Genomic DNA, 26,638 nt, shown 5'->3' with positions numbered 1-26,638 from the left:
AGCACATACCTATCACTGAACTATATCTCCACCCTTAACTCTTCACCAAGAGGCCCTGTAAAGCCAGGGGATGGTGGCATACACCTTTAATCCCAGCATTCTGGAGGCAGTAGCAGGCCTGATCTACACAGAAATGCTATCTCAAGAGAAAAAAACAGAGGGCTATGTGACTAGAGAGGTGGCTCACTGGTTAAGAGCACTGGCTGCTCTTCAGGGGACCCAGGCTTAATTCCCAGCCACCACATGGCATCCCACAGCTCTCTAACTCCAGGGTCCAACACCCTCACACAAACAAACATGCAGGCAAAACACCAAGGCACATAAGAGTAAAAATACTTAAAAAAAAAAAAAAAAAAAAACAGGCTATGCAAAGCTATCACCTATCACATGTGTTTCTGACTTGGTAGTTCAAAATTGTACAGATGCGGTCACTGAAGTGTTACCATTCTAGAACAGGATTTCCTAACAGGTTGGTTGATTTGCAGGGACCCATTTGTAGGGCAGCCTGGCCGGCCTCTGCACACTAGATGGCAGTAACATTCCATCTCCACTCCTAACCAGAATGATCCTGCATTAATCCCTGTGCCCGGGAACAATCCCCCAGTTGAACCACTCCTGGCAGGCAGTCAGGCACATGTAGAATTAGTGTTGGCAACTGAACTGCACCTCTCCTACCTAGTGTGCTTTCACACCTGTGTCACACAAATCTTCCAGTGTGCAAAAACTACCACAGTTACCAGATAAATGTTCATTTTTCTATTGGTCTGCCTGGGCCTGTATTCCAACACCAGCAGGAAGCACACTTGAAGATAAGAGCGCCCGAGACCCATCTCCTGCTAAGGGCCTATTTACCTACGAGGCTAGTCATCATCCCAGTAAGTTGGACATTTGTGGATTGGGGTTTCAGGTCTGTCTTCTTAAGTTAATCAGAATCCAAAAGGAATTAGGTGGCCTAATTTTATTTCTGTGTTTTCCTGAATATATGTATGTTCACGTGCATGCTTAGTGCCCATAGAGGTCAAAAGAGAGTATTAGAACCCTTAGAAGTGGGGTTACAGATGGTTGTGAACCACCATGTGGGTGCTGGGAAACAAACCTGGGTTCTCTGCAAGAGCAACAAGTGCCCCTAACTGCTGCGCATCTCTCCAGCCCCAGCATTTAAAACCAGTGGGAGGACACATGGAAATACAATCTCACTAAGGCTTGTCACTCCAGAAGTACCTGTGTGACCACTTACCCATCAATGTCACACTCATCCCCCACCTTCTCTAAGATGTTTGTTTCCACCTTGATAATGTGCTTCCTTAGAGGAGAAAGTTTAGCTGAAAGCAATTTAGGGTAACCTCCGGATTTAAGGTAAGCTACTTGCCCATTCATACTGAACAGTATGTGTCTAAAGTTAGAGCTCTTTATTCATCTAGTATGGAAGGCACAGCAAAGCGGGAGGGCTGCAGTCTCCATGATTAAGTCCCTTGCATTCTGTCAGGCAGCTCTCTGTAGCTGAGAAACACGCTAACCTGGTGTGAACACTGGCAGGTGGTCTGGCTGTGGTCTGGGACGTTGCTGTGAGTGTGATCTCCAGTCAGTTCTGGAAGTGTCTGGCGAGGGCGTCTAGCAGTTCCTGCTTCTTCGGTCCACTCTTGAGCCCATAGGCCTTGCAAACCTCCTTCAGTGCAGGCACGGTGAGCTTGCCCAGTGTGCCCTTGGCACAATGAGCCTTCAGCTCTTCTTCTGATAATTCCACCTTAGGCTTTTTATTTGCAGAATCTTCATCATCTGTAGAAAAGGCAGGAAGGAGCAACCTAGAAATCCTTCCAGTGTGTCCCAGCTACATGACACAGGACCCTCCTATTCTGTGTGAGCCTATCACTTTTTTGTCTGTACAGAAATTTACAGGAGCTAGAAATACAGCATAGCAACGGAGTGCTTGCCTAGGATGCTTAAAGCCCTGGTTTAAGTGTCAGCAAATCCAAGATGTAAGAAAACCATTTAAGATCTGAGGCACCAGACAATAAAAACAGGCAGGGAAGTGACAAATCATTGGTAAACCACAGACCATGTCTGGCAAGCTCTGACAACACTTCTGGGTCATGACAGGAGTGGGTTCTGAAGCAAAAGGGAGCAGTCAGGATGGCCAGCAATCTATCTCTTGTCACTCCTGTCCTCGTGGATATACTAGGCAGGCAGCAAGGCTTAGCTATGGCTTTACTTAGCCAAAGACAGCCAAAAGGATTAAAACCTGAACCAGAACCATTACAAAACGGTGACAATGTACCTGGTGCTTCTCTACACACGTGAGCCTCACAGTAAAGGAAACTTGGGGGTCCATCAGTAATACAAAGGGCTGTCCTGTAAGAAAAGTGCTCAGTGCCAGGAACAGATAATGGGGGAAGGGGAGCCCAATGAGACTACACTCCCAACTAGAGAACTACACATCAAACAGGACATACATTCTCTTGGCCATTTTTTTTTTAATAGAAGTTTAGATAATCAGGGGCCAGAAAGATGGTTCAGCAGTTAAGAGCACTGGCTGCTCCTTCAGAGGGCCTGAGTTAAATTCCCAGCACCATATAGCAACTTACAACTGTCTATAACTGTAGTTCCATGGGATCTAATGCTTTCTTCTGGTGCAGATAAACACCCATATAAAACACATAGATAAATCTGTTAAAACTTAGATGATGGGTGGGAAGTACAAGACTCTTAAGAGTATAGAAGGCAGTGTGGTGATCCACACCACTCAGGGATAAGTCAGGGCTTCCTGGACTTGAGGGGTCAGCCTGAACTACAAAGACTGTCTCCAAACAAAACAACTAAAGAGCATACTAAACACACTCATTTCTTCCTACATGGGGTATAAATGACACTTTTTGAAGGCTATATATCCCAGGTCTTGTCAGGTTTCTGAGTGCTAGGACTATGGGTCTGTGCTGCCACACCTAACTTTTGACGCAATTCTTATCAGATTTATGTGTGTGCACATGTGTGTACAGGTGCATGTCTCTGCAGAGGCCAGAGGATGTTTGGTGTCCTCATCTATGGCTCTCCACCTTATTCCCTTGATGTAGGATCTCTCATTGAACTTCCCTATCTGCCCCCATACTGGGTTTAGAGGCTAGTGTGACCAAGCTAGGATTTTGACATGGAGGCTAAGGATCTGAATTCAAGTCCTTATGCTTGCCTAGCAAGCACTCTGACCCACTAAGCTATTGCCCAAACCCCAGATTTTTAATGTCTACCGTTTAATGTCTGCTGCTAACATTTGCCCCATTGGTCTGCTCAAACAGATACAGAAGGTTGTTTACAGTCAATAAGAGGTCTCATTAAATTAGCAAGCAGGGACATTGGCCACCAATCTGCTCTAAGTACTCTAGAGCCATACGAAAAACATTCCTACTGTGTGTATGATGTATCTGTGTGGATCTTTATGGAATCAATTCTCTGCCCCACCTTTATTAGGGTCCCAGGGGGCTTGCAGAGGGCAAGTGGCTATGGGCTGAGCCATCTCATCAGCCTAAGTTTTTAAAAATGAGGTAGAGGGGCTGGAGATGGCTTAAGGGTTAAGAGCAGTGTGCACTTGAAGGTGCAAGAAGACAACTGACCTCACAAAGTTGTCCTCTGAGCTCCACACACACGCCACGGCACACAGGTGCCTAACTCTGCCCCACAATGCATGCACACACAGGGGCACAATGTAAGCATTCCGTCTGTGCTGAAATATGCACATCTGTATAGACATTTCTAGGCAAGTATTTCAACTCTAAGCCCCACTACCCCATGTCTATAAATTTCTGGAAAGGCTGGGATGTAGCTCAGTAATATAGTGCTTACTTGCAGATGTGAGGTCCTGACTTTGACCCCCAGAACACTCATCACCCCCCAAAAAATGAAGAGAAAAGAAGTAAAATAAGCTATCTCTGTGCTAAGACCATAAAGACCATGAGGATACTTATTAAAGGCACATGCTGTACATCTAGACCCAGCCCCTCACCTTGTTTTCTCTTGGTAACTTTTCCCTCTGGATTATAGCCCGGGGGGTAGACAAGCTCTTTAAATTCATCTGCCAGAGAACCCAGTCTTTTCTTGATGGCTTCAACCTTAGGCACTAGAAAATCAAAACAACACAGTGGTCAGGTGAGTCACATACATCCTAGTGACTTGTCCAGTTCCAGTTCTGTGGGGAATACCAGAGAGCACCGAGTCAGATGGGGTAAGGACTGGATACAAGGCAGCTGACCATGAAAACATGGGACAGAATCCTTCTGGCATCCTCCATGCCTAGTGTCCTCAATTGTGAGGGACCATTCTAAGACCTCTTTAGATTGCCACATCTTGGAAAATGTCAGTTCCTTGTTTAAGTGGCAGAGTACCTGCACATATCTACACACATCCTCTTGCGTACTTCAAGTGACCTGAGGATATGGAAGTAGTCCTTCCCCACAGGCTGCTGAACTTACAGACTGTCTTCTGCTAGACCCGGCTACACAGTCCCCACAATCAGGCCTGACTGCGTAAGAGGCCGCTGATAACTAGGACACTAAGCAAGTCAAATTAATTGTTCTGGTCCTTTTAACTCTTAGGAGGACCTTCATTAAGTCCAATCTGTGTCCAGTGTGTTCATTTCCTGTCACAGTCTGTCCTCATAAACACCACCAAGAAGGGGTCGAATAGCAAGGCCCTAGATGGCCGACCTAATGGAAAAGCAGCAATCACAGTAGTTCATGGAGAGGGCAGGACTCCGTGTTCTCTAATGTACCCACTACTGACTGCTTAGCACCTGTAACTTGGGCAAACCATCCCCTTCTCTGTAAAGTAAGGACAGCAGTAGCCTCTGCTTCAGAACTATGAATATTAACTGAGTCCACATGTGGGACAACAGTGCCTGCCACACCGTAGGCCTCAGGAAATGTTATCAACATTAACTTTCACCAACATGGTTATGGGATGGCCTAGTTCCGAGTCAGGTCTCGGGAACCTGGCACTCTGTCCTCCTGTCACCGCAGAGGTAGCCAAATCTGTTCCAGGCAGTCTCAGGTGACCTAGAAAAGCTCTCAAGCAGAGACAGTCTGGATGAGGAGGGTTGGAGACGGCTAGAAAAATGCTTCAGATCACTGGTCAGGGTCAGCAAAGCAAAAGCTATCTTCCTCTGTGGTTCCCCAGCAAGCACACACCAGCACCACTGGGAGCTGAGACAGGCGCAGGCCTCGGCTAAGGACAGAGCTCATCAAAGGATGTGGAAGAGCGACCCCGCAGTGTGTAAGTCCCAGGGGTTCACTCCTCAGCACCGACAAACAACAACAAAAGGCCTTTCGGCTCAGCCCATTTCTTACGTGTCAGATCTACCACCTGCTCGGACTCCATCATATCCAAAGCTAGGGCCTCCAGGTTCCGGAAATGTTGCTGCAGCACCGGGTTCTCAAAACTGTCACTCCTGTCAAAACAACATCAAACAGAAGAGCTTGTGGGAAGAAACTACACAGCCAGCTGAGACAGCGCAGGCCTAAGGTCAGTGGAGAAAGAGGCCACGCATAAACGGAGAACTCAGATCAACCTCTCTCTCTCTGTTTCCAGTTTATTGCTGGCCCGTTAACTGCAAAGCCAGCCTAGCCACTTGCCTGTCACTAGAAGCTTCAGGCAGAGACGAGACAAGAGAAAGAATGACTAAAGAAGAGAAACGAAGGACCTCGGGGCGAAAAGGGAGAAAATCCAAAGTGTTTTAGGTGCACAGAGCAGCACAGCAGTGAAGCGTTTGAAGCCAGAGCCACAGACGTGGAGCTGAAGCCTGGTCTCTGGTCTCAACGCTTTTCTAGTTGGATGAGGCCGAAAAGAGGACCTAGTGTCCTATGGCCTGTTTCACCTGCAAAATGGGTACAAAAACAACCTTTCAGGGTTCTTTCAGGTGTGTCTGTCTGTCTGTAGATGTAAGAGATGCCTGCAGAGGTCAAAGGTGTCAGATCCCTTGGCACTGAAGTTACAGGACGTTGTGAGCCACCTGACATGGGTGCTGGGAATCAAATTCCAGTCTTCTGCAAGAGCATCAGATGCTCTTAACTACTGAGCCATCTCAGCCCACCTTTCAGGTTTTTTATGGAGAATAAAGGACAGGGTTGAGGTGTAGCTGTGTGTAGAGGACTTGCTTCATATGCCGGGACCTCAGATTCAATACAGCACCAAATGTTAACAAAAATAATTAACATAATATTGACATTGTACATAGAACAGTGTCTAACACATGGCACATTTGAAAGAAAGAAAGAAAGAAAGAAAGAAAGAAAGAAAGAAAGAAAGAAAGGAGGGAGGGAGGGAGGGAGGGAGGGAGGGAGGGAGGGAGGGAGGGAGGGAGGGAAGGAAAGGAAAGGAAAGGAAAGGAAAGGAAAGGAAAGGAAAGGAAAGGAAAGGAAAGGAAAGGAAAGGAAAGGAAAAAGGAAAGGAAAGAAAAGGACTTGTAAATGGATTTTAAAATGGAATACAGGTGAAACATGTTGATATATGTCACCAATTCCACACCCAGGCCACTCTGTGCTAGATAGCAAGACAATGTCTCAAAAACTTAAAGAGGGCTGGAGAGATGGCTCAGAGGTTAAGGGCACTGACTGCTCTTCCAGAGGTCCTGAGTTCAATTCCCAGCAAACCACATGGTGGCTCACAACCATCTGTAATGAGATCTGGTGCCCTCTTCTGGCCTGCAGTCAAATATGCTGTATACATAATAAATAAATAAATCTTAAAAAAAAAAAAAAAAAAAAACTTAAAGAAAAACCAAACAACTTAGACCTTGATAAGCCTGTCTCCTAAGAAGACACACAATGGCCAAGAAGTACGTAAGAGATGTTCAACTGTCGTTAGCATTAGGGAAATATAAATGAAGCTACAATCAAGTATCACCTCACATCTCTCAAAAAATAAGACAGTGGCTGAGAATGCGGCTCAGCTGAGAGTATCTGACTACTAAGCATGAAGCCTTGAGTTCAATTCCTAATACCAAACAAACCAGGCATGGTGGCACTTGCTTGTAATCCCAGCACTAGGGAGGGGAAGGCAAGGTCAGAAGTTCAAGTTCTTCCTAGGCTACATAGCAAGTTCGAGGCCAGCATCCAGGAGACAGACAGTAAAGACAGACCAGGGCTACATACCGAGTCAGTCTCCCACCTCCTCAGAAAGATCTCATGGATTCCAAAGGAAGCCCTGAACTCACAGATGACCGCTAACTCCTAATCCTCCTGCCTCCACCTCAGAGTGCTGGAAACTACAGGTATGCACCACAGTGAGTAATAAGATACTGTCTTTAAAAACAACAAGACACGGAAGCGTGTCCAGGATGGGGAGAAACTGGAACCTTTGTACACTTTGGGTGAGAATGCAAAATGGGCAGGCACAATGGCAAAGTGTATGGAGGATCCTCAAAAATTACAGCTAGGCCAGTGAGGTGGCTCAGTGGGTAAGAGCTGGCTTACTTGGCTTGCTGCACTGGAGGATGACCACTCCCAAAAGTTGTCCTGCTCCTACCCATACACATCACACACACACACACACACACACACACACACACAAATAAATAAGATTGCAAAAATGTAAAATACAGGGCTGGTAGGATAACTCAGTACACAAAGGTGCTTGCAACCAAACCTAAGGCTTGAGTTTAATCCTCAGAATTTCACATGATGGAAGGAGAGAAACAACTTCTCTAAGTTGTCCTCTGACCTCTACCCATGAACTGAGGCACACACAAAGTAAATAATAAAGGAAAACTTCTTATTAAAAATAGAACCATCCAAAAATTGAAATCAAGATGCCAAAGACATACCAATATCCCCAATTTCATTACAGCCCTCCTCACAACAGCCAAGACACAGAAAGAAACCTTACACGTGTGTGGTGGGATATTTGTACTCTGTGTGAAGGTGTATTGCTCTGATGGTGTAATAAAAAGCTGAATGGCCAAGAGCTAGGCAGGAAGTATAGGTGAGACTTCTGGGGGAGAAAGGAAGTAGGAGGAAGAATCTACGAGAAAGACGCAAGGAGACATGGAGAGACCAGGATGGGCATTATGTGACAGAATGTAGACTAACAGAAATGGGTTAATTTAAGTTATAAGAACTAGCTAAAAACAACCCTAAGCTAAGGCCAAGCTTTCATAATCAATAAGTCTCTGTGTTGTTATTTGTAAGCTGGCAGGCCAGACTACACACACACATTAACAAATGAGTAGATAAAGAATATAGTATGTTATATATTTATATTAGAATGTACTAGTCAGCCTTAAAAAAAAAAAAGAAGAAGAAGAAGAAGAAGCCAGAGAGATGGCTCAGTGGTATAATAGATCTGGCTGCTCTTCCAGAGGACCTAGGTTTGATTCCCAGCACCCTCATGGCTGCTCACAACCGTCTGTAGCTCATTTTAGAGAGTCCTATGCCCTCTTCTGAGCTCGTGCATTGCACACACGATGCAAACATACACTCAGGTAAAACATTTACACAAATCAAATAGAAACAAATCCTTTTAAAAATGTTTTAAAGAAGGAAGGAGGGCCGGGCGGTGGTGGTGCACACCTTTAATCCCAGCACTTGGGAGGCAGAGGCAGGTGGATCTTTGTGAGTTCGAGGCCAGCTTGGTCTACAGAGTGATCCAGGAAAGGTGCAAAGCTACACAGAGAAACCCTGTCTGGAAAAAAAAAAAACAAAAAAGGAAGGGAATCCAGATGCATGCTGCAACAGTGCTGAGCCCGGAGGACAAACACCAGGGACAGCACTGATCAAGTCTTACTGCAGCTGTGCAGGATGACAGACTGCAGCAGAGCAGTACCCAGCAGTGTCACTAAGGGCACTGACAGTCTATTAAGGACGCCATGTCTTACAGGAGTCACAAACTGATAAAAGAAAGATGGCGCGTGATGATGTCTGTGGTCACATGGTGTCGCCTTAAAGGATGTTCTCTTTTCAGTTTATAAAGTGACTTGAGATCCGGTTGGTGGCGCACGCCTTTAATCCCAACACTCGGGAGGCAGAGGCAGGTAGGTCTATCTCTGTGAGTTCCAGGACAGCCAGGGCTGTCTCTAATACAGAGAAACCCTGTTTTAACCCCCCCCCCCAAAAAAGTTACTTGAGGGCTGGAGAGACGACAGCTCAGCAATTAAGAGTACTTGCTGCCCCTGTAGAGGACCTGGGTTCAGTTCCCAGCACCTATATGGCAGTTCAAACTGGCTTTAACTCCAGTCCTTAGGATGCAACTCCCTCTTCTGACCTCCTTGAGCACTAGCCATGGATGTGGTGCACACATACACATGCAGGCTAAACATATATACATAAAATAAAAATAAATCTTAAAGTTGTGAGGGGCGGGCATGGTGATGCATACCTGTATCCCAGGATTCAGAACAGAGGCAGAAGGATTACTGCAAATTCAAAGCTAGCCTGGGCTACATAGCGATTCTGGCTGGCCAGAATCACAGAGTAAGGTCCCATCTAAAACAAACAAACCGAGTAAGCACATGCCACTCTTTTTTGAATTGTTAAACACCTAGCCTTTCTTATGATGACAGAATCTCACTTATAGCCCAGGCTGGCATTAAATACGCTATCCTCCAGCTCAACTCCGAAGTGCTAGGATTACAGGTATATGCTACCACACATGGCTTCTCCTCTGACTTTTTAGGTCTCCCAGCAGTCTGATACTCTTCAAGATAAGCAGAGCTTTCATTTTCTATGTACCTGTTTCTTGTTTGTTTTGTTTTTCAAGTCAGGGTTTCTTTGTGTGGCCCTGGCTGGCCTCGAACTCACAGAGATCCACGTTCCTCTGCCTCCGGAGTGCTGGGATTAAAGGCATGCACCACCACCGCCCGGCCCATGTACTTTTTAAGTTCTTGATGACAAGTACGATCTCTTTGTTTTTGACTAACTAAAGAAAATAGAATCATGCCCTCTAGTAATCTATGTCTAACTACAGCCCAACTCAGGAGACAGCTCCAGAAGGAAGCCCGAGGACGACCCAGCGCTCACCTGTACGTGAAGCGGAGCTTATGAACAATAGCCTTCATCTTGTCTATCTGCTCGGCGTTGGCCATCACTTTCTCAGTAAAGGGCACCTTCCGCTTGTCGTCAGCATAGGGGAGAAAGACAAGCTGGAAGCCTGAGGAAGGGAGACAGGGCTTCTGAGGTTTGACTGTTTGTCTCTGGGCCCCAAGTTCAACTCTGTGTCCTGTGATGCTGCAGATGGGGGTTACAAATCCAGTTTCTCCTTTACCAAGAGACACCTGTGAAAGTCAGTCTAACAGACTCTCTCTGGGGATCCACGGGAAACCTGACAGAGGGATGCCCCAGCAGGCAGCATCAGCCATGCCACAGCAATTGGTCCTAGAGTCTAGTTATTATTGTTGTTGTTGTTAATAATAATAATAATAATAATAATCCAGAGCCAGCTGGTCCTAGCTTCGCTGGGCTCTCCTCTGAGCTCCAGCCTTTTCCCATTGTTACTGTTGCTTCTAGCACACATTAAAGAGATAGGAGTTATCCTGTGGATCCTGGTACAGTTCCTTGATGGTTCTAGAAGAAAAACCCAGGCACTGTAGTCAATGCTGCTGCCAGGCGAGGGCCCTTGTGGCAGGGCCGAAGGTGTTAAGCAAACAGTAACAAGCCAGCCAGTTCCTCCCCTCTGCTCTCTGGCTCCCCCGTGTGTCGGCCTTTGACAAGGACTTTGAGCTTGGGCAGCACACAACATGAGAGGGTGAACTACAGCGAGAGGTCACGTGCTTACTAACCAAGCATGCCAATGACCCTGGTTTAGATAGCTCTGAAATAACAGGTTGACATCTGTTCTTATTAGCATGACTAGAGGACTAACATCAGTGACATCTTGTGCTAAGCATAAGCACATGTAATTAATTATCTCAAATATAAAACAACCTTCAGGCGACAACAGGAAGTTTAAATTCTGCCCCCAAGTTGGCTAACTGACAAGTGGCAGATATGGGTCCAAAATAAAAGATGTACAGCATAAGACAAAGTCACAGCTGGGTATGGTGGTGCACACTTGTAATACCAATGCTGAGGAGGCAGGGGCGGCAGGAACATAAGTTCAAGGTCAGCCTGGGCTACATAGTGAGACCTTGTATAGAGGGGCTAAGGAACCAAAAGCAAGCCTGACCTCAAAGTGTCCATGTTGTCTCCACTGTGCCACACTGCCCTGGCAATTACGGGACATAAGCCAAGTATTAAGGGTGACAAGAAACTTTCAGTAAAGACAAACATCAACAGAGAAAGCTCTGAAACTTGCATCAGAAATGTCCAATGTCACAATGGAGGTAACTCTGAAGCCTGACAACCCCGTGACTGTGCACACTGTTCCCCTCTATGGTGGCCTTGCCTGTCAGAGCATCACATCCACCTACAAAACCTCAAACTCACATGTTTCCCAGGCCTGATCCTGGGGACTCTGGTGTTTCAGACCCCCTAAGAGATTCCAAAGCACATGAAAGGTTCAAGAGCCTGGCTCTCTCTGCCACATACCTGCTGGAGTCACCTGAACATTCTGATCATCCAGTTCCTCTTCCTGTGGCACCAGAGCCACAAAATAAGGGGGGATGTTCTTTCGGGGTGTGTATCTACACACTGCTATGACCTCCTTCTCCAGACACTTGGTGAGCAGAGCACTGAACAGGGTCGAGCTCCCTAAAAAATAAGCATCACAGGCCTGCGTCCTAAAGCTCTCCTTCCCTCATCCCCAGAATCATCGTCTTTTTTGCTTTGCTCTGATTTTGTGGGACAGGGTTTCTCTGTGGGCTGTCCTGAAACCCGCTCTGTAGCCCAGGCTGGCCTTGAATTCAAGAGATCTGCCTGCCTCTGCCTCCCGAGTGCTGGAGTGAATGGTGTTAAAGGAGTGTGCCAACACACTCAGCCACAGTTTTGTTCATTTCCTTTAAAGGGCCTCAGTAAGTAAAATACCTCAGTAAGTAAAAGGTGAAGGCCCAGAGCTGAGGAAAAGCAGGGGCAGAAGGGGCAGAGAAAGGAAGAGAAAGAAAAGCAACCAAGTTTGGGGGCTGAAATACTCCCTTTGGGAGTATGAATCACTGTCATCTCATTGCACTGATGTTGGGCTAACGGCACGAGCTTCTAGTACTAATGGAAGCCACTCGGGTATGGGGAGAGTTCCTTATGAAGTACACAGGTACAGACAAGGGCAATAGTCACATCACCTTGAATTGCCCACAGTTAAAGCAGAGGAACATCCTGGGTTTAGTTTGGGCTCTATTTTTTGGTCCATCTTATAATTCCATAGGATAAAAGCTTAAAAAAAATTTTTTTAACAGGTGGGGGATGGGGGTAGGGGGGGTGGCACATTTAATCCCAGCATTTGGGAGGCAGAGGCAGGTGGATCTCTGTGAGTTTGAGGCCAGCCTGGTTTATAAAATGAATACTGGGAGAGCCAAGACTGTTACACAAAGAAATACTGTCTCAAAAAAAAAAAAAAAAAAGGCCTCAAATTCTGGGCTGGATGGCTTAGCAATGACTGGCTAGAGAGATGAATGCTCTTCCAGAGGATCCAGGTTCAATTCCCGGTACCCACATGGTAGCTCTCAGCTGTCTGTAAACTCCATTTCCAGGAGGCCTAATACCCATGGCAAAACACTAATGAACATTAAAACAAAAACCCAACTCAAATTTCATAGCTCAGCCCCCTCCCACCCCTGGATTTTTTACAGTGCATGTCAATATGGTGAGGTTCCTGAAAAAAATTAACTTTGCTCAGTCAACATGCAAACATTACCTTTTCTCCTTTTTCTGAACATGAGACATTTTTAAATACCCCATTCACATCTCTTGTATGGTATCCAAGCAGCATCCATTTAGGAAACATGGCTCAATAAACCCAGTAACAGGTGTGGATTCTCCTTTGGTCTACCATTTACCAGGGACTCCTCTGGGTCTACACACAGGAAGTCTGTGCTCACCGTTTACCAGGGACTCCTCTGGGTCTACACACAGGAAGTCTGTGCTCACCGTTTACCAGGGACTCCTCTGGGTCTACACACAGGAAGTCTGTGCTCACCGTTTACCAGGGACTCCTCTGGGTCTACACACAGGAAGTCTGTGCTCACCGTTTACCAGGGACTCCTCTGGGTACACGAACAAGGAGGGCCGCAGATAGTGGTGCTTCTTCAGCATTACTAAGGGCTTAAAGCCTATGAGGATCAAACCTGGCTCATCAAACCGCTTCAGCTCCTCTGTTTCCTCTTTCTCTAGCACAATTTGACGACTCCCGTAGGTCTAGAAGAAAAAGGATGGGAATAACAAGGGTCACAAAAGAGCGATGCGGAGATGCATCTGAAGCCACCAAACCTCAGCAAGTTAAAATTAGCTCTGTGGGGTCTGGGGTGGCTTAGTGGGGAAGAGCACGTTTACATCCCTGGCACCCATGTAACACCAGATGTGCCTGGAACCACACTGTTGGGCTGTAGGAGGAGACAGGAGCTCGAGGCTTGCAGCCAACCAACCTGGCTAGGAAGACAATAAGTTTGGTTCAGTGAGAGACCCTGTCTTAAGAGAACAGAACAGAGTAATCAATGTCTTCCTCTGGCCTCTACGTAAGAGTGCACGGTGCACAGATGTGTATACACACACAGACCAGCTTTCTTTCAAAGAGCAGGAGACGGGTCACCAGAGACATCCTCTGCATACAGCCAGGCATGAGCATTTACTTAAGAACATCTGGGAGTTTATGTGCCATCTAACCTGTCTTCTGTACAATCCGAGGAGAGAGGTGTTAAAGGCTCTTTAACAGGAGCCACAGGGACGGCTCCACGGTCAAGTGCCTGCCCAGCAATTAGCAGGCCTGACTTGGATCTGAGTAAAACAAGCAAAACGAAGACAAGAAAACTGTTTATGACAACTGAACTGAGGACCAAAAGTCGGGTAACGTGCTCCAGATTATACAACTGCAATGGCCTTCTCCCCACCCCGAAAATACAGGGTTTCTCTGTGTAGCTCCGGCTGTCCCGGAACTCGCTCTGTAGACCAGACTGGCCCAAGCTCACAGATCTGACCGCCTCTATTAAAGGCATGCGCCGCCACCACCACCCGGCTTACAGTGGTCTTTAAATCTAAATCTTTCTGGTGCCAAAGGCCATGCTCCTCAGGAATTTTTTTTTATATAAGACCTTTATTGACAGATAATTCACATAGTATACAATTTTTCTGTTTGCACAATTTGATAGACTTTAGTCCAGCATCCTCATAGACCCATGACACCATCACTACTTCCTGTTTTAGAACATCGCTGTCTTCAATTTCTTTCTTTCCTGTTTTTTTGATTGTGGAATGCTGTTTATTGAAGGAGGGAGGAGGTCTTAAATACAGGCTTACAGCACAATGGGAGAACCCGAGTTCACTTCCGATGTTTTACAATCTTGCATCTAAGCTGTTAACACCCAATATGCAGGACAGACAGACAAGGAACTTCCCTTAAGCATTCAGGAGGTGGAATCTCACAGGGTCAGCAAGCAAGGCAACAGTTACCCAAAAACGGGAGCCAGGACCCTACAGGTCCCCACCTTTTACTAAAAAATGAGCTTCTGACTTAGGTTGTGTGGGATGTCAGCAGGTCACCTTACCCGTCCTGTGGAGACACCTGCCCAGGCCACACAGGTGCTCTGTCTTGCTCCTCAGGAATTTATTTTTTTCTCTTATTTAATGTTTACTGAGCTTTCAGCCCTATCCAGACACACAACAGATATGCAAACCAGGGACTGTGGAAATAGCTCAGTGGGGGAACACTTGTCTCACATCAGGTTCCAGACTGAGGTCTGGTTGCAGGGAGAAACACGCCTGCTGGCAGTGGGGGCGCACACCTTTAATCCCAGCACTCGGGAGGCAGGTGGATCTCTGTGAGTTCAAGGCCAGCCTGGTCTACAGAGTGAGTTCCAGGGTATTCAGGGCTACGCAGAGAAACCCTGTCTCAAAAAAACAAACAAAAGAGAGAGAGAGGGAGGTGAGGGAGGGAGAGAGAGAGGGAGGGAGGGAGGGAAAAGAAAAAAAGAAAGAAAAGAAAGAGAAAGAAAGAAAGAAAGATAGAAAGAAAATACTTACTTGCAAATTTTAACTTTGAACTTGGAATATGATTAATACCAGAGTGTGGTGGTAGAGTCAAATTTGGGTTTACAGCAAAAAAAAAAAATAATAATAATAAAAAATAACAGCCCTTCTGATTTATCTAGAAAACTGAATTAATAAACTCAGTGGCCAGAGGGCTGCTACCCAATAGTCTAGTTACTTATAAATAAAAAGAGAATGTTTCATATCTTCTATCCTTCTAACAGCAGGGAGAGACCCTCTAGTGTGAAACTTATACTCCAAAAATTAATGTGTGTGTGTGTGTGTGTGTGTGTGTGTGTGTGTACTCACATGTATATGGGCTGAATAAAAACCATTAGTCCAACAGTTACAGAAACCTGATCCTCTCCCACATTTTATATAATTAAAAAAGATGTGTTTAGTCAGTCATGGTGGCACATGCCTTTAATTGCAGCAGTGGGGAGGCAGCGGCAAGTGGATCCCTGAGTTCAAGGCCAGCCTGGTCTACACAGTGAGAACCTGTCTCAAAATAACAAAAGACGTGTTCAGTTTTCAGTAACACATCCTTCTAAAGAATAAACATCAGAGAAAGGACAAGAGAGAAGCTGCTGCATTTGGTCTTTCATGCTCAGAAAAGCAGAAAGACCTCCTGGCCCTCAAAGCAAGAAAAAAAATCGTCCTAGTTCAGGAAAAGTAAATCCTCACCCTTCAACAGGCCACTGCACCTGCAAACCCTAACTCCTCGGCGCCTGGGATGACCTACAAGCACTTCCTGCCGCTGTACTAGCGGTGTGTGCTGAGCAATCAGGGCCAAAGTTTGCACCTTCTGCTTTCTGCTCTCACAGACTCACATGCCATGGCTGCAAGGTCGGCAGCGGCTTCCTATCATAACAGCTTATCTAGAAAGATGCACGTGACCAGTGACTTGGCTGGTTAGGCTGCTCACTGTGTTCCCTTCCTGTTCTTTTTTTCTTTTTCAGACAGGGTCTCTTCATAGCCCTGGCTGTCCAGGAACTCGCTCTGCAGACCAGGCTGGCCTCAAACTCACAGAGATCCCACTGCCTCTGCCTCTGGAGTGCTGGGATTGAAGTCATGTGCCACCACGCCTTGCTTCTGTTATTTTTTTAAGGTTTATTTATCTGCACTAAGATTTATTTATTTATGCACAATGTACATGCCTGGTGCACGCAGAGGTCAGAAGAAGGGGCCTAAACTCCTGGGACTGAAATTGTGGATGGTTGTGAGCCACCATGTGGATGCTGGGAACAGAACCCGGGTCCTCTGCAAGAACAGCAAGTGCTCTTAGCTGCTGAGCCATCCCCAGCCCACCTCCTGTCAATCCTGGAACAGACAACTCAGTGGTTAGCCACCTACCTGAGACCGCTTGGTATCACTAGGCAGGAGCAGACTGCCAGTGTTTACATTAAAAGTCCTAGTCTTGGTTTTCACTGGCTCATTCGTTTCTCGATAGAGCCTCACTGGAAAAGGCTTGTTAGCTTTCTGGACCAAGTTATAGATGCCCACCATGAGTGCTACGTCTTTACCGAGCTTAAACCTTAACCTGAGGGAGGGAAAGAGAGAAAAGCAAGCAACGTTGTACTTTCCTATGTAAAATGTTTCACAGCAGCCAAGTTTCAATTTGTTTTATTCTTTCCAAACATCTCTTAGAATACAAACAGCATGTAGACTGTAAACAAAGTACAGCACTGGCTACAGTGGCAAGTGTCCAATCCCAGCAGTTGAGGGATTAAGACAGTAAGATGGCCGTGAGTTTAAAGCCAGCATGGGGAACACACCAAGTACCAGGCTAGGCAGGTCTACATACAAGACTCTGTCCACAACAATATAAAAACAAACAAGTAAGTGGGGGTCGGGGCACAGAATGCAGCTAAGCATGGTAGTAGACACCTACAACCCCAGCTGAAAATACAGAGCAAGACCCTGTCTTTAAAAAAAAAAGATAATCCAACAGTCTTGTTACTATTGATCTTAATGCTATAAGAAAGCAAAATAAAGCTAGGTATGTTGGCCCATGCCTTTAATCCTGACACTCAGGAGGCAGAGGCAGGTGGATCTCTGAGTTTGAGGCCAGCCTGGTCTACAGAGCAAGTTCTAAAACAGCCAGGGCTACACAAAGAAACCCTGTCCTGAAAAGATAGCTAGCTAGATAGATAGATAGATAGATAGACAGACAGACAGACAGAAAAATAGAGATAGATGAATAAATAGGACTCAGGTCATCAAGCTTGGCAGCAAGCACCTTTATCTGGTAAGCTATCTCATTGGCTTAATACTAATACATTTTTAACAATGATAACATCTGGGAGCTAAAGAGATGGTTCACTGGTTAAGAGCACTTGCTGCTCTTCCAGAGGACCTGAATTTGACTCTCAGCACCCACACTAGGTGGATCATAACCATCTATAATTCCAGCTCCAAGGGATCCAGTGCCTCTTGCCTACATGGACACCCACACATACATATAACACAAGAAAAAAGAAAGAGAAAGAAGGAAAGAAGGAAGAAAAGGAAAAGAAAGGAAAGGAATGAAGGACGGACATCTGTTAAGCTTCTTTGTGTGTGTTAGATGTCTTTTATTTACTCCTTACAATAAATAACCTAATGAGGCAGATGTTCCTGCCATCTGTCATCTAAAGGGATCAAACGAGGTACTACACAGTGCAGCAGAGTACTTAGACATCAAGGAAGCGGAAGGCTGCGTTACTGTGGAGACACACAGTACCATCTCCAGCCAAGAAGAGAAAGCCCATACTATCCCGAGGTAAAGCAGGTAGAGGAACGGTGTGGAAGAAACATAGGTGCGGAAGTTAAATCTATGCACTGTTTGCGATTTGTCAGGCAAAGATGGGCAGCTCACCCAGGCCAGGTGCCCACCTGGACAGCACTCGTTTTTTGGTTTCCTTGGCTCGAACCTTCCTTAGCAGGTCTTCCAGCTTGCTTGATGCCTCAAAGTGAACCCCGAGATCCTCACCCTCAGCTATGCTGATGATGTCTCTGTAGAACAAGGATATGTCAAAGCCCCCTGGTCTCTTCAGATGCATCAAGTCAAGGAAGATCCCTGATGTAAAGAAAGAGCAAAACCAGGGGCAACAAAGTACAGCAAATGAGAATTATCGTTCTGTGTTCAGACAGATCTCAGTATGTAGTCCTCGCTGGCTTGGGACTCGAGACAAGGCTCCTGCCTCTGGCACCCTACACCCTCCACTGTACAGTGCTAGGATGATGGGTTGGTACCTGGTAAGAATTTTTTATTGTTGGTTTTTTGTTTTTTTTTTTTTTTTGAGACAGGGTTTCTCTGTGTAGCTTTGGTGCCTGACCCGGATCTCGCTCTGTAGACCAGGCTGGCCTCGAACTCAGAGAGATCTGCCTGGCTCTGCCTCCTGAATACTGGGATTAAAGGTGTGCGCTGCCACCACCCAGCATCTACATACTCTTAACCACTGAGCCATCTCCCATGTCCTACAAAGAGATGTTAAGTCACTATGATGGCTCATTGGATAATGGGGACTTGTCACCAAGCCTGATGACCTGAGTTCAATCCCCAGGACCTACACACTGAAAGGAGAGGACTGACTCCTACAAGCTATTCTTTGACCTCCACAGATGGCAAAGTAACATCCATGTGCCCTCACACAGATACATAAAATAAGTACATGCAATTCTGTTCTTTTTCTTTTTTTAAGACAAGGTTTCTTGCCGGGTTGTGGGGGCGCATGCCTTTAATCCCAGCACTCAGTAGTCAGAGCCAGGCAGATCTCTGAGTTCGAGGCCAGCCTGGTCTACAGAGCAAGATCCAGGACAGGCACCAAAACAACATGGAGAAACCCTGTCTCGGAAAAAAACAAACAAACAGGATTTCTCTGTGTGGCCCTGGCTGTCCTAGAACTCCCTCTGTAGACCAGGCTGGCCTTGAACTTATAGAGATCTGCCTGCCTATGCCCCTAATTGCTGGGATTAAAGGTATATGCCACCACTACCTGGCATAAAAGTAATTTTTAAAAATTTCCTTTATTTATTTGTTTGTTTTTGTTTTGTTTTGTTTTTCGAGACAGGGTTTCTCTGTGTAGCTTTGGAGCCTGTCCTGGAACTCACTCTGTAGCCCAGGCTGGCCTCGAACTCAGAGATCCACCTACCTCTGCCTCCCGAGTGCTGGGATTAAAGGTGTGTGCCACCATAGCCCGGCTGTTTGTTTGTTTATTTTCATGGGGGGCAGTTGAGACAGGGTCTCAGTATGTAGCTCTGACTGGCCTGGAATTCACTTTAGAGTCGAGGTTGGCCTGGAATTTAGAGATCTGCCTCTGTCTTCCCCATGCTGGGATAAAGGCATGCATCACCATACCCAGCTAAGTTTGTTTTTTTGGGGGGGGGGGGGGGGGCTTACATTTTTGTTTAAGAGATGGTGTCAGGCCAGATGTAATGTATATGGATAATCCTAATTCTTGGGAGACAGAGGCAGGAGAAATGTAACAAAGTTAGAAGCCACTAGGTCCACATAGCAAGGTCCAGGCCAGCCAGAGACACACAGTGACACCCTATCTCCAGAAAGAGAAATATTCAAAAGATCATGTCTACAACAGACATGCAAATAATCACAGGAGGACTGCTGTGAGTTTGAGGCTACATTGTGCCACATATTGAGTTTTGGGCCATAGTGAATTACAGTGCATCCTTTTTTTCAGCACTCAGGAGGCAGAGGCAGGCAGATCTCTGTAAGTTTGAGGCCAGCCAGGGCTATACAGAGAAACCTTGTCTCAAAAAGACAAATATGTATGCATATATATATATATGTGTGTGTGTGTGTGTGTGTGTGTGTGTGTGTGTGTGTGTGCAGCCAAGGGCAGTGGTGGAGTATGTCTGTAATCCCAGCACTCAGGAGGTATGTCAGGATTAGGACCAGAAATTCAAGGTTATCCTCAGCCTGGCAGCAACTTCCACACCAGCCTGGGTGAGAAGAAAATCTGTATCTATCAAACAAGCAGGCAGGCAGTGCTCAGTGTCCTACAGTACAGCCTGGTCAGAAACTCCTAGATTAGGCAACCCTCCTGCCTCCAGCTCCTCAGCATCTGAAGCTGTGTGTTATGACACTGTGCCCAACTCAGTTAAATTCAAATGGGGTTTGTTTGCTGGACTGTTGTGTTTGAGCTAGGGCTTCACGCTGCAGCCCAGGCTGGACTCACAACTCCTCATCTCAATCTTCAAGGCGCTGGGATCTGGGGCATGCATCACCAGGTACAGCCAAACATCTTTTACTCTTTTTTTTTTTTAAAAAGGAAGTATTTATATGTTTGTTATCTGTGTTTTGTTTTCATGTCTGTCTCTGTAATTCATGCATGCAGAGGCCAGAAAAGCTCGTCGGATCCCCTGGAACTGGAGACAGTTGTTAGCCACCATGTGGGTGCTAACAATGGAGGCCAAGTCCTCTGGAAGACAGGACAGTGCTCTGAACTACTGAGCCATCTCTCCAGCCTAAGCCACACATCCTTCAAATGCCTCCCTAGGCCAAGCATGACAGCGTACCCCAGCAATACTACCACCTGGGAGGCAAGGCAGGATTGCCTGCCTGCGGCCTGCCTCACTACATAGCAAGTTCCAGACCAGCATGGGTTATATAACAAAATATCTCAAAAATGGTCGAACCCAAAACAAAACCTAGAATGACTATTAACATCATCAGGACCTAAAGAAAGTGGCAATGCCAATCAGCTACCATGACAACTTCAAACAACACTCAAATAACCACTATTCCTAGTGGCAATGAGGTCAAGAAAAGCATGCTCTGCTAGAGACCTTTAGACAGCTGGCAAGACCATTTAGGCCACACTAGTGTCTCCCCCTGGTTCCACTTTACCCTTTCATTTGTCTCTGGATGGCAAATGCTTGATCTCAGCTATAAAGAAAATAGGTTAGGAGCCATTTAAAAGAACAAGATGGACTGGTGAGATGGCTCAGCAGTTAAGAGCACTGGCTGCTCTTCCAGAGGTCCTGGGTTCAATTCCCAGCACCCACATGGCAGTTCAAATTGTCCAACTCCAGTTCCAAGGGGATGATGCAATGCCCTCTTCAGGCCTCCACAGGCACCAGGCATGAAAGTGGTACACAAACATCTATGCAAGCAAAACATCCATACAAATAAAATACATGCATTAAAAAAACCCATATGCGCCAGGCAGTAGTGGCACACGCCTTTAATCCCAGCACTCGGGAGGCAGAGGCAGGCAGATCTCTGTGAGTTCAAGGCCAGCCTGGTCTACAGAGTGAGTTCCAGGATAGGAGCAAAGCTACACAGAGAAACCCTGTCTTGAAAAACAACAACAAAAAAAACCCATATGCATAAAATAAATAAAATTAAAGAACAAAAAAAAAAGCAAATAAGGAAATGAGACTGGAGAGATGGTTTAACAAGAGCACTGGCTGACCGGGCAGTGGGGGCGCACAGCTTTAATCCCAGCACTCAGGAGGCAGAGGCAGGTAGATCTCTGAATTTGAGACAAGCCTGGTCTAAAGAGTCCAGGACAAGCTCCAAAGCTACACAGAGAAACCCTGTCTCGGGAAAAAAAAAAAAAAAAAAAAAAAAGAGCACTGGCTGCTCCTGCAGAGCACCTGGGTTCGGTTTCCAGCAACCACAAGTGCGTGCACAACCATCTGTAACTCCAGCACTAGGGGATGTGCTGTCTCTTCCACCTCCCTGGGCTCTTGAATGCACACGGTGCATATCAATACATACAGGCACACAGACACTAAAATAAATATTTTTATAAAGTAATAATAAAATAAAAGGATAAGGAAAATGCCCACCAGTGTCATGGAGATCACTAGCTTTGGTCCTGGCCCGGCTGGCTTTGGCACTGTCGCTGCCATGCGGGTCATCTTCATTGGTGAACAGCATGATCCTCTTATGACTCATCTTGAACTGGACGTCACTGAAGAGGTTGGCACAGACCCAGAGCACTTCACTCAGGGAGTAATCAGAGCCGTGGCCAATTGTGTCTTGGAAATGCTTTTTCCCCTGGTGTCCCGTAAACCGGTCAAGCTCCAGCACCCGTTTGGCACCTGGTAAGAGGCAGAGCAAAGGGGACAGAGAAACAAGACCATCAGCACCACCTTCCCCAGCGGCCTCCTCACTCAACCGCCATGTGACTGGAGTGGAGGTCCAGCAGGGCCTTTCTGTGCAAGAAAGCAGATCCCCGGGGAGCCAGGATCAAAGCTGCTTCCTCCTCCAGAGCCGGGCTGTGTTTCAGCTTAGGGATGGTCTCACATAAAGGAAACTGTGCTCTTTGACTATTACTGACCTGGACTATCCAGATCTTGTAAGACATAAATATTCTTGAAATTCACTGAGTTTTTGTCCTTCTCGGTACCGTAGAACACCACTCCCAAGAGATCTCGGTCGCTGCTTATGATCTTACTGGTGTACACACTCTGGATACACTGAAAAAAATAAAAATTCTATGAGCGTTTACTTAACACTAAGCTTCTATATACATTAAGAACTACTGCTGGGCAGTGGTGGCGCACGCCTCCAATCCCAGCACTCGGGAGGCAGAGACAGGCAGATCTATGTGAGTTCGAGGCCAGCCTGGTCTACAGAGCGAGTTCCAGGACAACCAAGGGTATACTGAGAAACCCTGTCTCAAAAGAGAAAAAAAAGAGTTTTTTACTTTATTGGTGTTCTTGAGACCTCTCCCTACATAGCTCCGGCTGTCCTGGAACTCACTACGTAGACTAGGTTGGTCTTCAACTCAGATAGACCAGCCTGCTTCCTGAGTGCTAGGATGAAAGGTATGACCACCATGTCCGGCCTCTCTCCTAACATTCCTAACAGCAGCTTATGTTAGTTATCTCTGAAAAAAATGTCTACTCAAGTCCTTTGTCCTCACGCCCCTTTTAGAGACGGGATCTCATGAAGCCCAGGTTGGTCTCAAACTTGAATACGGAGCCAAGGATGACCTTGAACTTCTAGTTCCCTTGCTTCCACCTCCCAAATGCTAGAAATCCTGGTGTACATCACCAACCCAGGGCTTCCATGTTAGGGAAGCAGTTGACCGGCTGATCTATATCCCTAGTCCTCTCTTGCTCATTTTAAAACTGCATTATAACTGTTCACTACAAGTAATTTTCAACTCTCAGGTTTCACTTGCAAAAAGGTGTGTGTGTGTGTGTGTGTGTGTGTGTGTGTGTGCGCGCGCGCGCGCACGTGCGGCAGTGGTACTGGGGATTGAATTTTGGTCTGAACCACTAAGCCAGTCCCAAAAGGACTTTATCCACAATGTAACAGCATCACTTGACTTTACAATGCAACTCCAAGGAAAACCTTTTTTTTTTAGAATCCACGTCTATCTTCCCAAAGCTAACACAGAAGGTGGGAGTATTCCTTGAGTACCCAGAATAAAATGGAGGGAGTCCTCCAACATGGCTACTGTTATCAAATGCAAGTACAGGTAACCATCTGAGGGACCTATCCACCATCAACATACAATCTTAAAAATGGATCTGTGGAGGCTGGAGAGATGGCCCATTATTTAAAAGTACTGGCTGCTCTTCCAGAGGATTCAGGTGTATCACAACCATCCACAACTCCTGGTCTGGGGATCTAAGGCCCTTTTTTGGCATCCTCTGGTATCAAGCATACACATGGTACACAGACATACCTGCAGACAAAACAGCCATATACACAAAATAAATAAATAAAATTTTAATTAAACAAATTTTAAAAATAAATAAATGTGGCATTTGCTGGATATGGTCGTACATATTTATAATACCAGTAACACAGGAGATAGAAAAAGGAATTTAAGGTCATCCTTAAGTACAAAGTAAATTTTGAGGTCAGCCTAGGCTACATGAGACACTCAACTTAAAAAAGTATTAACAGGACTGGAGAGATGGCTCAGTGGTTAAGAGCACATATTGTTCTTGCAGAAGATCCAAGTTCAATTCCCAGCACCCACATCAGGCAGCTCACAACTGCCTGTATCTCCAGCTCCACACACACACACCCCTCTGACCTCTACACACATACCTACACACACACACACAAACACACACACACCCCTCTGACCTACACACACACACACACACACACACACACACACCACACTCATACATACACACACACCACACTCACATACATACACACACACACACACCACACTCACACACACCCCTCTGACCTCTACACACACACACACACACACACACACACACACACACACTGAAAATTTAAAAATATCCAGGCAGTGGTGGCATAGGTCTTTAATCTCAACTGCAGGCTTAAGCCAGTCAGTCAGGAGACAAAGGTTATTCTGTTCCTAGGGCCTGAACTGACTACCACATGGCACCTCACCCACCCACATTCTGTTCCACAGACTTCTTCCTATTTTTTTGTTTAATTTTTTTGAGATAGAGCCTCACCTTGTAGCCCTTAGCTGTCCTGAAACTAGCTATATAGACCAGTCTGGTCTCAAACTCAGAGATCTGCCTCCCGAGTGCTGGGATACAAGGCCTGCACCCCCACGCCCACTCAATTTTATGAGTTCAATAGCGAGGCAGTCTTACCTGGATGCTCATATCGAAAGGTGTGACTTCATCTTCAGCCTGAGATTCAAACATAGCCCTGGAGGCATCAACCAGAAAAATCAAACTATCTCTTCCTGAATATTTATACTCTCCTAAGGGGAAATAAATGGAGGAAAATATTTGCCTTCTGCCTCATACTTCTGTTTCTGTTTTTATCACTCACACAGAACACAGAGCCCACAGAGCACAAGTACAACCTGACAATTATTAGACAGTGAACACACTTAACCCCACCACTCCTGTCAGGACCCCAAGTCCTGCCAGGCACCCAACGTCTCCCCTACATTCTTCCCATGTCTCCCCAAAGGAAACTGCTATCTTGACTTTTTTGGGTACTCATTTTCTTATTTATCTTTGTAGCATGTGTGAGGGCCTAGGTCCAATCTCCAACATCAAAATACATGCCCTACACATATAAAAAATCCATCTAAGTAGTGGGGAGGTAGTGGCACACACCTTTAATCCCAGCACTCGGGAAGCAGAAGCAGGTGGATCTCTGTGAGTTCAAGGCCAGCCTGGTCTACAGAGCGAGTTCCAGGACAACCAGAGCTACACAGAGAAACCCTGTCTTAAAAAAGCAAATAAATAAATAATAAACAGAACAGGCCAGAGAGATCTCAGGGGTTAAACTAGTGTTTAAGAACACTTGCTGCTCTCTTACAGATGACCCAAATTCACTTCACAGCGTGCGCCCACAGAGATGCTCACAACCACCTATAACTTCAGTTCCAGGAGATCCAGCTCCCTCTTCTGGCTCCTTTTTGCACCAGACATGCACATGGTGCACACAAATACATAAAATAAAAATACTTTTTTAAACAACCAAAAATATGTAAAGTGACAAAAATTACCATGGACAGATCATTGATTGGAGATTAAGAGAAAAATCTTTTAGTGTCTAGTAAAAACTTAGGGTTAGGAAAACTGGAATAGGCCCTGAATAGCTCTGCAAAACCAAAAGGGGGGGAGGGTAAATATTTCAGACTATCGGTGGAGAAAAGGAGGAGATATCAGATAACAAAGTGCTCCCAGCGAAAAAAGTAGGCAGGGAAAGTCTGTCTTCCACACAGACCACACTACATGAAGCCACTTACCACCTGGGTCAGGGCTCTCCTCCTCTTCTTCCTCTTCCTCACCCTCGGTTTTGTAGTAGGATTCCCACTCTGACATGGTGGTTTGCTCACTAGGTGGGAGAAATTATGAACAAACAAATTTAAACAGAAAAAAATACCGAGGAAAGAGCGCCTGCCTACCATGGGCTAGGTCTTGTGCTACAAAAATAAATAAACAAATAATAAATAAAGATAGATAGATAAATTAAATAAAAGAGACAGACAGACAGAAAGAGAAAGAAAGAAGGAAAAAGAGAAAGAAAATGGACTTCTAGGTTCTTTTTAGACGCTCGGGTCACTAGTGCGGAATGTGAATGATGGCTCCTGCTACCTCCAGAGCTCTTGGTGCTTGGAGGGAGCCGAGGAACCGAGCATGGGGATCATTCCAGCAGCAACCTCCCCTCGGATATCCCTTAAGGAAGCTGCAGGAGCGAAGCGGCTGGCGGTGGGGGCGCGGCCCAGCCCCGCAGGTCTCGTCTCGGGCGCCTAGTGAACTGTGAGCGTACTTGGTTCTCTGGCTAAAACACTCGTCTTTATTTCTCCCCCACCTCTCGCTCAACCCTCAGCCAGGGACTCCCAGTGAAGTCTCAACCACCAGTCCTACGCCGCACCTTGGGGAGAAAGGAGCGGGACTCACAGTGTGTCACTTCGGGCCGGCGCTGCTCTGCTGCGAAGCAAGGGGCCGCGCGACACGGAGCGGACGTGCAAGGCCACAGCAGGCCACACCCAACACTTACGGTACCGCCAGCCGACTTACCTTTGCAGCCGGCGAGCAAGCCACGGTGCGGGGGGACAGAAGGCGGGCAGCACGTCCCCGCGGGCTCCGGCTCTCTCTCCCAATCAACGGCATACACGTCATCACGCACG

At 46.2% G+C, this 26,638-nt stretch overlaps 1 protein-coding gene across 2 annotated transcripts; it reads right to left on the bottom strand.

Moving 5' to 3' along the window:
* Positions 1-1,394: 1,394 nt before the first annotated feature.
* On the bottom strand, positions 1,395-26,599 carry Xrcc6 (X-ray repair cross complementing 6). Of its 2 annotated transcripts, none has more exons than XM_036208820.1 (13): positions 26,529-26,599; positions 25,754-25,842; positions 24,639-24,751; positions 22,373-22,511; positions 21,879-22,133; positions 17,958-18,141; positions 16,437-16,623; positions 13,091-13,259; positions 11,502-11,663; positions 9,996-10,125; positions 5,331-5,431; positions 3,992-4,105; positions 1,395-1,776 (listed from the first exon to the last, which is right to left on the bottom strand). In XM_036208820.1, exons 2-13 carry the CDS (start codon positions 25,827-25,829, stop codon positions 1,583-1,585), a joined length of 1,824 nt encoding a protein of 607 aa, XP_036064713.1. In that variant the 5' UTR covers positions 25,830-25,842; positions 26,529-26,599; the 3' UTR covers positions 1,395-1,582. The 2 variants fall into 2 exon arrangements, with proteins under 2 accessions (XP_036064713.1, XP_036064714.1); XM_036208821.1 differs by lacking the exon at positions 26,529-26,599 and adding an exon at positions 26,409-26,521.
* Positions 26,600-26,638: the final 39 nt, after the last annotated feature.

The sequence above is a fragment of the Onychomys torridus genome, chromosome 16, assembly GCF_903995425.1.
Source record: "Onychomys torridus chromosome 16, mOncTor1.1, whole genome shotgun sequence".
Lineage (NCBI taxonomy): Eukaryota > Metazoa > Chordata > Mammalia > Rodentia > Cricetidae > Onychomys > Onychomys torridus.
This window is presented reverse-complemented; position numbering and strand designations above follow the sequence as displayed.

Bases quoted from the DNA above. Each gene is read 5' to 3' on its own strand.
- Xrcc6 (XM_036208820.1), bottom strand. From the start codon at position 25,829: ATGTCAGAGTGGGAATCCTACTACAAAACCGAGGGTGAGGAAGAGGAA. The intron at 10,126-11,501 runs GTATGTGGCAGA...TCCCTTCCTCAG, and splicing joins TGTTCAGGTGACTCCAGCAG to GCTTCCAGCTTGTCTTTCTC. The intron at 1,777-3,991 runs GTGAGGGGCTGG...CCTTTTCTACAG, and splicing joins AGTTACCAAGAGAAAACAAG to ATGATGAAGATTCTGCAAAT.